The following is a 13,927-nucleotide window of genomic DNA, read 5'->3' on the forward strand; positions in this document are numbered from 1 at the left end:
TCTTTTCGTAGAAACCATCGACGCTGCCTCCTCACTGTCACTTGAGACAGTCTCCTTCCTGGTTTTAAGCTTTTGAAGCCATGTCAAGAGCCTACCTTCCCGGTCACGGAGGGTCTTGGCTGAAAAGGTGCGACAGATTTTGCAGTCAGCAGCCTGGTGGTCTGGATAGAGGCAATATATACAGTCCTTATGCTTATCCTCCACAAAAAGCCTTTTCTTGCCACACGAGGAACAAGGCTTGAAAAGGGCTTTTTTCTTCTCAACCTCAGACATCCTGGATGGCATCAACAATCCCAAACTGAATTTGAAAAAATTCTGAAGAAAATTCTGAAGTAAATCCTTTTGAAGAGTAGAAGTTGAGCAGAGCTCAAAGTAGACTCCCTAAGCACAACGTGCGGTAGAAAATCTGAGGCTCTGAGGTTCCTTCAGGAAGGTTCTAAGTGGTGAGGCACTTCTGAGTGGCTGATGCCAAATGTTGGTCTCTTTTACACAAAGAGGGTGATATGCTACAAAAGGGAATGAGGCCTAGGCCTTTTTCCATTGTCTTTTGTACTTACAGCTATGGTATTTTTGTTACCGAGACTCCCATTCCGACGACGGGGAATGATACAAAGCATGGGAATCTATGAAAGTTCCAATACTGGGGTAATTGGAATGCGACTGTGAGAAATTTCAAAGATTTTGTGATTGCAAGACAAATATTTGAATTTCATATTCAGTCAAAATTATATTGATGTTTGTGGAAATATTGCCGAACAGAAAATCATAGACAAATTCAATTAACATTGAAAATATTAAAAACATTTTGCACATCTGAAGAATACTACAAAAGACTTGGGGCATGACGTACTATTCCAATTAACAAATCAAGATGTGCAATTAATGCACACTAGATGGTTTGCAAATACAATTTGCGATGTGACCAAACTACTGCAAATTGCACATTTGTAGGGGGTTGCAAAACGACATGCTGCATAAATATTAGACAACCATTTGAAACCTCCCATGATTTGGCAGCGAATGGAGAGACGAGGGAATACAAGGGAGACAAGACCACCGCCTACAAATTTGCATTGCTAGTTTTGTTTTAAAAGCAACCTGTGATCATTAATATGCCTACACCCCAGAGTGTTTCTTCCAGTCTTCTTGGATTTTCTTTGTTAGATCGAGCTACAATTCTAATTACTGCTAAGAATAATTTAATAATGTGATGTTACTAACACGCTGTCTCCTTAATGACTTAAAGTTCCGGTGGTGAGAGGAATATGTTTTGGTTTCAGACATTAAATCCAATGACACGAAAAAAGGACTCGGTTATTCGAAATCAATCTGAACGGAACAATTAGGATAACATTATTGTAAGTACTGAGACCATTGTGAGATTTGGAAACTTTATTCGAACCAACAACAAGAACACTGTGCAAAGCAGTTTTATTTTCTAAAAAACCATGAGCTTTTTTAATAATGAAGTTACAAAGATTGTGCATCTCTTAAGGTTAGAATGTAAAATGTATGATCCCTCTGTGCACCATCGTCTATTGAAAAGATAGATACAGTACACAAAGACAATGAAGTCCATCCGGGAGTGGACGAACTGCAACCAGGAAGAACCAACATTTTAGAAATAAGACTAGTGTTACCCAAAGAAGACTCTGAGGCCCAACCAACAGCAGCAGAGGAGCACCCAATGGCAACGCTGTTTCCCAATTAGGAGACAGATGTGTGAAGACAGTCATCCTTCCACAACAGAGAAGGAGCTTCCCAGTTGTCAACAATTGATAAGAAACATCTGAGGTTATTACACATGAGAAGTAAACTTGGCAGGATTGTGTGGCCAGGCCCTCTGGGCCTGAATAGGGCCAGAAAAGGAAGTGGCTGAAGAAAGTCACCCTTAACCATTCCACCCTGTTTGCATTTGGCTAGTAAGGCTAGACAGCTTAGGCGGGCAAATGCAAGTATCGCTACATGGACAGGTGAGCAACGGAGGTGAGGTGACCAGGGGAATGATGAGTAATGAAAGATGATCAAGCGAAACTAGTTGCAAGCGCGACTCAAGGGTTAGTACAACACAATCAAAAATGAAACGGCAAAGGGGCACAAATTAATTTGTACAACAACAATGTCCACATACAGTTAAAAAACCCTATGCTACTCCATAATAAATACAGTATAAATTACCTTTTAGGCAAAAGGCTTTGGTGGAGGAATTTTAAGCCGTTGGTGTTACTTTTTGATACTCTTTTTACTCTTCAAGTTGTTGATAAATATGTATGAGAATTTTAGCGGCGCCAGGCAAGGGCTGGAAGTGAAAGACTTTACCCATATATAGCCATGTCTCATTTAAGCCTGTGCCTACACCAAGATAAGAGGAGGAAGACAATACAGACCCACAGTAGCAGTAAGACTCCACATGCACATAATGTTCTGCTGACTTTTGGTATTTGGGAATGAAGAAAGAGAGTTCAGATGGCAACCATGAGGCGCACATACTTTAGAAAGCTTGGTTAGTTATGTCATGCTGGCAACAGTACGTGTGTGGACAAGAAGACAGTCTCAACGATGGAGGTAATACCACCGCCATCATGGGAACAGGATAGAAAAGCAATGCTTAAATAAGAAATACAGATGTAATGGGCACTAGTGCAAATTACTGACATCCACTTGCAATTGCACAAGGCAGAAAGTGTGTCTGGCATTTTGCCGGTCAATAACCATTAGTAGTATCATTTTTCAATAACAACTAAATGTACTTATTATAGCACCAAAGGGTAAAATTACAGTATAGAAAGCCCCATGAAATTGGACTGTCCTCAACCCCCCCAGTTGCCTCCTCCAATGGCGGCATTAAAATCACGCTCACACTGACTTTCACATTACGAGCCTGCATCATAGTCAATATATGGTTAGTTTATAAAGTAATAGCCACATTTTCATTGTGATCGCAAACTTTCCAAGTATGTGCTTACCTCCTAACCACTTTAGACCAAGCTTCTTAACCAACTAAAATGATAATTTCTTATATTATAGCAACACAAAAAGATTATAGATGCGTTCAAACATTCACCCCCAATCACAAATCTGGGTTAAATTAATTGTTTTTTTAGCACAACATGCCACCCCAATTTGGACCCAACCATATGCAAATCAGTCTTCACCCTGCTACCCATTGGAACAATGCAGCCCGAACTGCCAGGCCAGGTAGTCCCTGGACTGGAAAAAAAGCATTCTAGGACCAGTTTCAGGGTATCAACCCTCATCAGCCAAGCTAACTTGAATCCAGTGGTATAGCGAGCCCGGGACCCCCGTCTGGGCATGACCCATCCATAAGGGCAACTATAGCAACACAAAAAGATAATGGCTGGAATGCTGAACACTGTCAAACATTCACCCACAGTTACAGATCTGAGTTACATCCATCGTTTTTTTTATCACCATGTCACCCCAGTTTGGACCCAGTCATGGATTTAACCCAGATCTGTGACTGGGGGTAAATGTTTGACAACGTTCAGCATTCTGTTCATCATCTTTTTGTGTTGCTAAATTCTTATATTAAACATGTATTTTAATTAACTGAGCAGATACGTGTTTCCTAGATTGAGTTTCAAGAGTTCAGGCTTAGTTTACTTCGCTAAAACGATGCCAAACCAAAGACACACCCAGCCCATACTTTCTGGTCAGCATTTCACCTACGAGCAGTTCAATTAAAGTTATTTTGGAGTTAATCTGGATTGAAAATCAGTGGATTAGAGTTTCTGCAACATTCGGAGGATTATAATCCCTAAGGCCACTGGGGGAAAAAATCCTTTGGTACAATGGCGGTCATAATACTTTCTTCCTCTTCAAACTCAAAGGGTTTCCAACTAAAAACGTTGGTCGGATGGCCAAATTCAGCATTCCACCACCAGCCAGCTAGCCAACCAACAAGTAAGGTACACATAGCCTGGAGAGAGATCCGTTTCTACACCAAGCAATGTCTGTGGATTTCCAACTTCTTTCCAACTCAGGATTAAAGATAAACCCAACTTCTGACATACTAGTCTAGAGCTTCCCTTACCTGTAGCCACTTTAAAGTAGTTGTAAAATGGCCAAGCAGTACCAAAAAATGGCTAACAAAATGAATACAGAAGTCAAGGGACACGGAAAATCTCTTACCACAAGCCACCTTTGCATCTGGGTCCTGCTTGAGGTGAGCGTCCAACACTGCATCGCTGATTTGATCGCAGATCTTATCTGTAATAAAACACAAAAAAGCAGACATGAAAGAGTGCAAGACACAAAAGTGGAACAAGTGCACTACATTTAATAGGAGTTCGTGGTCGCAAACTAAAGGCAAGCACCTTAGATACCAGGATAATTATTCCAAATTCACGCGTAAGCCAGAGTAAGCAAGGACATGGGGATAGGCCAGTCTTTGGAAAGGCGCTTTTTTAGACGGCTAGTGAGCAGTCAGGAGAAGCTAAGGCCTCAACTTGTACTCCCTATGCATGCAGTGCACTCAGCTCAACCTGCTGCTGAGGTGAGGCTGCGCTGGTGCTGAGGTGGTGTCGCACTGGTGGAGGTGCACTGATGATAAGGTGGTGCTGTGCTGATGCAGAGGTGGTGTTGAGTGATGCTGAGGAGATGCTGTGCTGGTGCAGAGGCGGAGCTGAGTGATGCTGTGGTGGTGCTGAGTCATGCTGAGGTGACAGTGCTGCGCTGGTGCTCAGGTGATGCTGAGCTGTCGCTCAGTTGGTGCTGAGTGATGCTGAGTTTGTGCTGTGGTGGTATTGCCCTAGTGCTGAGGTAGTGCGCTGATGAGGAGGTGGTGCTGTGCTGAGATGGTGCTGTGTCATGCCAATTTGGTCCTGCGCTGATGCTGTGCTGGTGCTGAGGTGATGTTGCACTGGTGCGGAGGTGATGTGCTTGTGCAGACATGGTGCTGCGTGATCATGACGCGTGGCAGAGTGATACTGTGGTGGTGCTTAGTGATGCTTTGGTGGTGCAGTACTGGGGCGTAGGTGGTGCTGAGTAATGCTACACTGGTGCTGAGATGGTGTTGCAATAATGCTGAAGTGGTGCTGCATTGGTGTTGAGTTGCTACTGAGGTGGTGATGTACTGAGGTGGCACTGTGCAAATGCTGTGGTGGGGCTGCGCTGGTGCAGAGTTGGTGATGCGCTAGTGCACTAATGCGGAGGTGGTGCTGTGTTGATGTTGAGGTGGTGCTGGTGAGTAATGCTGAGGATATGCTGCATTGTTGCTGAGGGATCCTGTGGGGGTGCTGAGTGATGCTGTGGTAGTACTGAGTGATGCTGTGGTGGAGCTGTGCTGGTGCGGAGTGATGCTGAGTTGGTGCTGTGCTGAGGTGTTGCTGCGATGATGCTCAGGTGGTGATGTGCTGAAGCAGTGCTGCATTGGCGCCAACCTGCTGCTGAGGTGGTACTGCGTTGGTGCTGAAGTGGTGTTGCACAGGTGGAGGTGCACTAATGAGGAGGTGGTGCTGTGCTGATGCCGAGGTGGTGTTGAGTGATGCTGAGGAGATGCTGTGCTGGTGCAGAGGTGGAGCTGAGTCATGCTGTGGTGGTGCTGAGTCATGCTGAGGTGACAGTGCTGCGCTGGTGCTCAGGTGGTGCTGAGCTGTCGCTCAGTTGGAGCTGAATGATGATGAGTTTGTGCTGTGGTGGTGCTGTACTGGTGGTACGGTCGTGCGCTGATGAGGAGGTGGTGCTGTGCTGAGATGGTGCTGAGTCATGTGGAGGTGGTGCACTGGTGCTCAGGTGTTGCGGAGTTGGCGCCGTGCTGAGATGATGCTGAGTTGGTGCTGCCTACTTACAAATTACCTACTGTGTTGAAAATCTTTTATAAATGCACCTAAAAACATCAGCAACGCAAGTTTAAAAATACTGGCATTGTCACAAAACACACAAATGAGGTTCAAAAGGATAGAGTGAGCTAGGAATGCGTCACTAAAACTTTACAAACAAGATGTGAACTCAACGCAATGCATTATTTAATTAATTACGTTTATTTACTGGATATACATAACTCCTAAGGGCATAGGCATGTCAAGTAAAAGTGATGAAGTGAATGACTGTCAATTAACATGAATGACAAGCCATTTTCATCTCCTACTATGGTTCTTACTAAAACATTTCAAAGGTTATGCAACTGATGGGGTATGACTGACCTACCGGATTCTGGTGAACAAGAAAATCACCACAGGCCTCATTAAGAGGTCCATGGATGAATGAATGTTCATGTAGCACCCCCAGGGGCTACCAATACAGCATTCCCGTTAGTCCAGGATGAACCCTTCGAATCATTTGAGGAATTATGGGGAGAATGTTAAAAGAAAAGGTAATTCAGGGTTAAAATTTCCCTGGCAATTGCTCATTCTCACAGTTACTTCTAGGTGATTTCAGTTGTTTTATGTAGCGGAACTCTCCAGAGGAAACGCGAGCAACCCAGGGAACCGAGCAGAGCTCTACTGCTGACGGAGCCGGTAACAGGAGTATCAGCCTCTCGTAACGAGGGCCTAATTAGCAGAATCTATGAACAGGAGTAATTAACTGGGCATTGTGGTAATACCTCAACCAATTCAGGGGAAAAGTAGGTTTCTTTCAAAGGAAACAGCCATGACTGGAGAGAAAAAGAAGAATTCAAACATATTATCATGCATTTTCCTATGCAAATGAATGCAGTACAACCTATGAAGAAAACAAGGGATTAGCCAGAAACTAATTTATTCAAGCATCAATAATCAAACGTAAAACTCACAATAATACTGCATATTAAACTTCTTGCTTACTTTTCACTGATTTTCATCATCACTCATATTTCCTGTAGTACTTACTTTTCTTTGTTATGTTATGTTATGTTATGTTAACTATTTTTTATATAGCGCGCGGATGCCGCAGCCAAGAGGCGTCCCGGCGCTTGGAGATCTGAATAACACAACACGATTAAGAAAGCTGGACAAAAAACAGACTAAACTGTGGAGAAAAGAAAAGTCTTCAAGGTCTTCCTAAAAGGAAGCAAATCTGAAATTGAGCGGAGTGGAGCTGGAAGAGAATTCCAAAGAGCAGCCGCCAGCACTGAAAACGAGCGACCACCCACTCTAGCCCTTTTAAAACGAGGCACTATGACAAGGTTAAGACTAGCAGAGCGAAGAGCTCTGGTAGGAGCATAGTGCAGAATAGTCTGTGCAAGGATCGGGGGAGAGGCTAGGTTGAGGATTTTAAAAGTTAAGCAGAGGGCTTTAAACTTAACTCTTTGCTCAATCGGAAGCCAATGAAGATTGCGGATGGTTTGGCGGGCTGAGACAAATTTCGGGAGGCCGACAAGCATCCTAGCCGCCGCGTTCTGAACCCTCTGGAGACGGGACAGTTCGGCCTGGTTTAAGCCCAAAAACAGAGAGTTGGCATAGTCCAGTCTGGTAAGAACCAGAGCCTGGACCATGATCTGTCTTGTCTCAGCATCGAAAAATTTAAAAATGGGTCTCAAACCATGCAAAGTACCAAAACATACGCCAGCCACGCGTTTGGTATGGGAAATAAAAGAAAGCTTGTCGTCGAACCACACCCCAAGGTTTCTGACTTCACTCACAGGGGTAGGCACAGGGCCAAGATCAGTAGGCCACCATTGATCTCCCCATAGACCACTTTCCTTACCGAAGATAATGACCTCGGTCTTAGAGGCATTTAGTTGTAATCGGTTGTCCGCCATCCAGCCAGCAACAGCTTTTAACGCTGACTGGAAGGTGGGGGCGTCCATGCTGGAGTCTCCATTCAGTGCCACCGCCAGCTGCGTGTCATCGGCGTATGACACTAAGGAAAGACCAAAACTATGGGCAACCTCCGCCAAAGGCTGAACATACAAATTAAATAAAGTGGGACTAAGAGCCGAACCTTGGGGAACACCCTGAAGAATAGGACGTGACACAGAAACAAAAGGGGGGGTGGACACTTTAAAACCTCGATCCTTAAGAAAAGAGCGAAACCACTCAAGTGCCGTCTCTCCGACTCCAGCCTCCATCAGACGATGTAATAAAATCTGATGGGACACCGTGTCGAAAGCGGCACTTAGATCCAAAAGGATCAGTGCCGCCGTCTGACCCTGATCCAACATCTTCCTTATGTGTTCCACCACAGCCAAGAGAGCTGTTTCGGTGCTATGACCTGCACGGAATCCATTCTGGCGTGGGAGCAGTTGTAATACAACTCTTATTTGCTTAGAATTTTACATTTGCCACCACTTTAGCAGGTAATTTATTGTACTGCAGCACACATTTGTACTAATATAGACGTGCCATACACATGAGGGATTGCGCTGTAGAACGTTGCTCACTAAATAAAGCATCTGGGATGCTTGAGGGACAAGGGACGGGAGTACCAACAGGACAGCAGCAATATTGTACTTTTCATTCATTTTAATTGTACCTTTGGGTTGCCGTGAGATTTTTGGGGGGTGATCAATGTAGATGTAAACATGTGTTTTTTAGGTCTCGCCTAGCGTTAGCAGTGCGCATACGCAGCTCTCACCATGGCGAGGGACTTTTGGAATCGATACGGATTCCAAATGTGCACACGGACGGACACGACAGAAGATGTGCACGCAGGGACTGGTTGCTTTACTCGCAGCGTGACACTCTGGGGACTTTTTTTTTTTTTTTTTTTTTTTTTTTTTTTAAATCGCTGCCAGTAAAGCATACAGTAATTAAGGTTTATAAATGTACTTTAACCCCTTCGGTACTGATGACGGCTCCCGGTCGTCATGCGTCACGGTGGGCGTGTGCGGATGACAGCCGGGAGCCGTCATGGCCACGCCCGCGATCGGAATGTCCAGCACCGGCGCGGTATTCCGACCGCAGCCAAGGTGTTAAATTGAAGATTATAAACATTTCGAGTAAAATAAATAAATGACATGTTTTTAACATTAAAAAATTCATATAATTTAAATGTTGAAATAACGTAATCGATTTAACACTAGTTCTTAAAGGATGTTACTTTATTTTCCTGTCTCCACAGTTTTCTATGGAAGTGTCTTTTAGTATCTGTGAGTGTTCATTTATAGCGCTTGACTTACTCCAAGGCAGCCTGGAGTAAATTTACACCAGGTTTGAAACCTTTCTGACTATTCTAACTTTAGAAGCATGGTTTGTGAATAGGAAAGGTACTACAATGGTCTTAATGATTTGTGAGTGTGTACTTGTATTAGCATGCGCTCCTTAAAGACCTTCCATTAAGTAATAGGTATTCGCAGTTTTCCAGCCATTCTCCCCTGTCTCTCCCACATCTACTATTGAAACGTATATCGGAGTGTGAGGTCTTCGCCACCGTGGCAGAGATCACTGCACAGAATAGGTAGGAGAGCTGGAGGTGTCCATCAGTAGGTTTGGGAGTAACATTATGTAGTAATCAAGTAGTACTACTGACATTTCCTTGCACTAACCTCACACAGACAACATGTGCAAGTTCAAAGCTATAGGCCAACACATTATCTGGTCCAAAGGCCTTTGATTACCAATTCAAACATGCACTGGCAACTTATACAAGCTGCTCCTTTGAAACAGGGAAATAGGATATGTAACTGAAATTGATTCTTTTGTTTTTTCTATCCCAATTAAACTTAATAATTCACTCTATACTTCTGCAGAATAGCATACAGATGCCCTTGCTGCTTTGCTGAAGAGGCTTATCCGCAGAAAAACTGCTATGATTTGTCTACATCGCCAGTCCCTTCTTTCTGAAATAGGGGAAGGGTGGTTTTCCTTAGCATTTGTTGGTACTATGACAGCTGAAGCATGAATTCGGAAAGGAATTTTCCTTTTATTCTACACCCACAGGTATCAATGAAGATCAGTTCTCCTGCAAGGATATTGACCAATGGCAGGTTCTGACTTTCAGGAACAGCAAACATCCAACACTCTTGGGAAGTTATTAAGCAGGGAAGTTGTTAACATTTTATTTGGTGCTGTATTACACATCCAGACAAAGTCCCTCCAGTCTAGTGTCAACGTATAAGGGTACAGAGTCACTATATCAGCAGAAGGCGCACTTAAGACCATTGCATTAAAACCCCCTTAAAGCTGCAGCTGAAACCAAAGGTCCCACCGCAAATCAACAGATGCACAGAATGAGCGGAGGCGAATAATAAACCTTATAAGCACAAATCACCAGACATGCAAAGCTTCTCAGTAGAAATTAAATTCAGGTTTTATCACACATCAGTAAATACGAAAGATAAGGTGCTTGTTGAGCAGTAGAGTGCAAAAAGAGCAAGAGTAAACACAGAGGATGAGAGAGGAAGGAAGAGAAGCAATAGGAAGATAGTGAAAACTGCACAAACCAATGTGGTAAAAAAAGACTTTCAAAATCTAGACCATGTATAATAAACATTTCCTTACAAAAGTTTAGAGATGCATTTAGTTGCTTAATTGAGCCATGTTTTCGTCCCACATATTTTAGGATTACGCTAATTTACTATTTTAACTTCCGTCATAGGTTAATTTTGGATAAGTGGGAGACAAAGGATTTAAGTGCAAGTAAAAAATGTTTATTGTAACATATTTATGCATGGCCAAGATATTTGAAGTTCATATTCTTGAGTTCAATCTGTGTTTACAAAACAGGTTTGATATCAATGTTTTCAAATGTTACTAATAAATGGGTAAACAACCAAATAAAAAGATTAAGTATGGGAAGGATAAAGAGAAAAAAAGAGACCTCTGGTGAGACAACAGATGGGTAAATAGATATTGTGGTAAGAGAATGGGGAAAGACAAACATGACAAACACGAGAGAAAGACACGAGTGTCGGGGGGAAAAAAGCAAGACAAATAAATATAAGGCCAGACAAGCTAGTATAAAAAAAACTAGTGCGAGAAAAAGAGAGAATCACAGCTTAGGCGACAGAAATGAAGATTTTAACAGAAGGCTGTAGAAATGCAAAACTCATTTGTAATTCATTTACATTTTTCGATTTGGAACAACTCTTTCCCTCAATTTTAGACAGTCAGCGCATTGCACAGGTTTTGAGCGTCATTCTCTGCTTGAGTTGAGGGTCTGACCTAATGTGCACCTGCTGTCCTAAGACATGTAAGACAGTGTTACAGAAAACATGAACTATGAGCAAAGATGCCAGAAGTGGTAGTTAGCTCCCTAAACCCACGCGAGAGAGTACTGTTTCCATCCACAGGCAAGCCATAAGCGTTGCCTTAACATTTACACAAGAATTCTACCCTAGCTACACAGTCCTGCTAACGTGACTATGCAGGTTTAAAGGGACAAACACAGCTCTTCTGTTATTCCACAGCGTTTTCTTTCATTGCACCTAGAGCCTACCTGAACGTGACTTTACTAGATGCGAGTCACAGCAGTGCGTGCATCCTACTCTGGTCTACTTACGGCTCTAATGAAAAGTGCGGCACCTGTCGGTGGTGGGGCGTGTCGCCTGGCGATGACGCGCACGGCGCGCCCCACCACCAATAGGCCGAAGCCTCCCCCGTGACCCGGAAGCAGCTGGAGAGCTTCCGGGGCATGGGGGCGGTTAGTCTGGGGGGCGGGTCAGCAGGGCCGGGGACCCCCCAGCAGGACAGGCGCATAAGAGGGCCGGGGAGCGAGCGGAGCAGCAGCTGATTAGGGCTCCCCCCCCCCCCCGCCCTCCCGCCCTCGCGCCTCGCTGCCTGCCTGCTCCTCCACGGTGCTGGGCCTGCGTTCCCTGGCTTGTCCGGGGCCAGGCTGCGCTCCAAGGAGGGGAAGCTACAGCTGATGGCAGCACCTGAGTAGGGCCTCTCCCTCCCTCGCTCCACGCTCTCTCTCCCCACTCCTCTAAGGTGCTGGGCCTGCGCTCCCTGGCTTGACCGGGGCCAGGCTGCGCACCAAGGAGGGGAAGGAGAAGAGCTAGCCCCATTTCACAGCTAGCTCCTCTTGGGTGCTGGGCCTGCGTCTCCCTGGCTTGACCGGGGCCAGGCTGCGCACCAGAGAGGGGGGCAGGCAAGCAGGCTGACTGCCTGAGAATACCAAGGGCTTCCCCCAGACCCTCCCCAAGACCCATCCACCTGGACTGACTGTTCCTGCCGTGGGGGCGTGCTGTCTTCCGGAGAATCGCCGCTGGATTGCCGGGGGTCAACAAAACAGTGAGTACCTGCTAAAACTGCACTTGTGAGTTGATTCTGTGCTTTTTAACCTGGTAAATACTATCATATTCTACTGCATTGCTCGCAATTGTGACCTTGTATTAACTGAATTTGTGGTTTTCGCATCGTTTCTTCCCTGCGCCTCTGCTAAACGCTGCGCTATTCCCTGGCATTGTTTAGCATTTGTAATATTATATTGCATTGCCTGCATTTGTGAACTTGCATTTACTGAACCTGTGGTTTTGCATAGTTTGCTACCTGCGCTTTCTGACCTGCTATACGCTGTGCTATCCTCCTGCATTGTCTGCATTTGTGATTTTACAACAGCTGATTCTGAGACTGTGGTTTTGCATCAATTGACCTTTTGATACTCTGGATCTTGCGACTCCCTAGCAACACTGTCTGTGAATTTCAGGTTTTTCTTAGCAAAAAACTTAGTGTTACTATACCCGTAGAAGCCCCATAGCTACTACCCTATGTCTACCCAAGGCGACCCACAGCCCCCCCACCAAGCAGCACCAACCATGGATGCAGACGCCGGGACTCAACCCTGCAACACCGGAGACGACACGGAATGGCGCACTCAGGCAAAAAGAAAGGGACGCGACTCAATTCCAAGCTCGCCGGAAAAACATGCAAAGCTTGCCCGCCCACCTCTCATCAGTCCTACAATTCCAACCTCAAACCGCTATCAGGCTCTCCAACTTACCCAGGACTGCGACGCCAACCCTCAGGACCACGGGGCAGCTGAACCAGGGACCTCTCCAGGTCCCACAAAAAGACTACGGATCCCCCCCATCATCCTGAAGAACTTACCCACACACAAGGACCTCGTGGAGATGCTGGATGAACACTGCGACTCCCCCTACACGATCAAGCCCAGGCAAGACCACGCCAAGCTTATGCTCACCACCCCAGAAGACTACAGGAGCGTGACCAGCACACTCACCGAACAGAAAATGGAGTATTACACCTTCCCAATGACCACTGCAAAAGCCCAGCGCTTTGTAATACGGGGACTCCCAGCAAATGCATCACTTGACCACATCACTGGGGACTTAGCTGAACGCGGGCTTCCAGTCAAAAATATCGCGCAGATTGCCTCTCCAGCAGACAAGAGCAAGAAATTTCCCCTCTTTGTCGTAACCCTGTCAGCAAGCCACGACGGGAAACCAGCGGACCTTTCAGCAGTCACACGGCTCTGCGGCTGCATCGTAACCACAGAAGCACCTAGAGGGAAACGAGGACCAGTCATGTGCTACAACTGTCAGCGCCTGGGGCACACCTCTGCTTTCTGCCAACAGAAGCCAAAGTGTGTACGCTGCGGAGGTGAACACACCTCCACCCAATGCACAAGGAACCGGGAAACCGAACCAGCAAAGTGTGCCAACTGCGCAGGACCCCACCCAGCGAGCTATCGCGGCTGTCCCTATCTACAGAATGCAAAGAAGGTTGAACACCGCAAGCCACCCCCACAACCACAAAGGTCTTCCCAACAATCATCAGCAACAGACCAGCACCAAAGGAAGACCTACAACCGCAGACCTGCACTGGACCACAGGATCCCAACCCCCAATACAACCGACAACAGTAGAGAAGCACACGTGGATGGAAGGACATACGCGGACGTCATGGTACCGAAACAAGTCAGCCCGCCTCCCACAACAGCACCGGGACCATCCGGTGGACCAGGCTCAACCAGCCCACCTCCAACAACCGCACCGGGACCATCCTGTGAAATAGGCTCAGCCATCAACTGGCAGGAACTCATTGCGAAGATTGCAAAAACGGTTGCAGATATGAACATCCACCCG

The 13,927-nt window shown here is 45.7% G+C and overlaps 1 protein-coding gene across 1 annotated transcript in view; it reads right to left on the minus strand.

Annotated features, from left to right (window-relative positions):
- LOC144754670 (S-adenosylmethionine synthase) overlaps positions 1-13,927 on the minus strand; it is a 135,675-nt gene that overhangs the window by 73,124 nt on the left and 48,624 nt on the right. Inside the window, exon 2 of the mRNA XM_078642756.1 lies at positions 4,153-4,230. Coding sequence (XP_078498882.1) covers positions 4,153-4,230 — 78 coding nt within the window. The remainder of the gene's footprint in view (positions 1-4,152; positions 4,231-13,927) is intronic.

Source organism: Lissotriton helveticus, chromosome 5_1, assembly GCF_964261635.1.
Source record: "Lissotriton helveticus chromosome 5_1, aLisHel1.1, whole genome shotgun sequence".
In the NCBI taxonomy this organism is placed as follows: domain Eukaryota; kingdom Metazoa; phylum Chordata; class Amphibia; order Caudata; family Salamandridae; genus Lissotriton; species Lissotriton helveticus.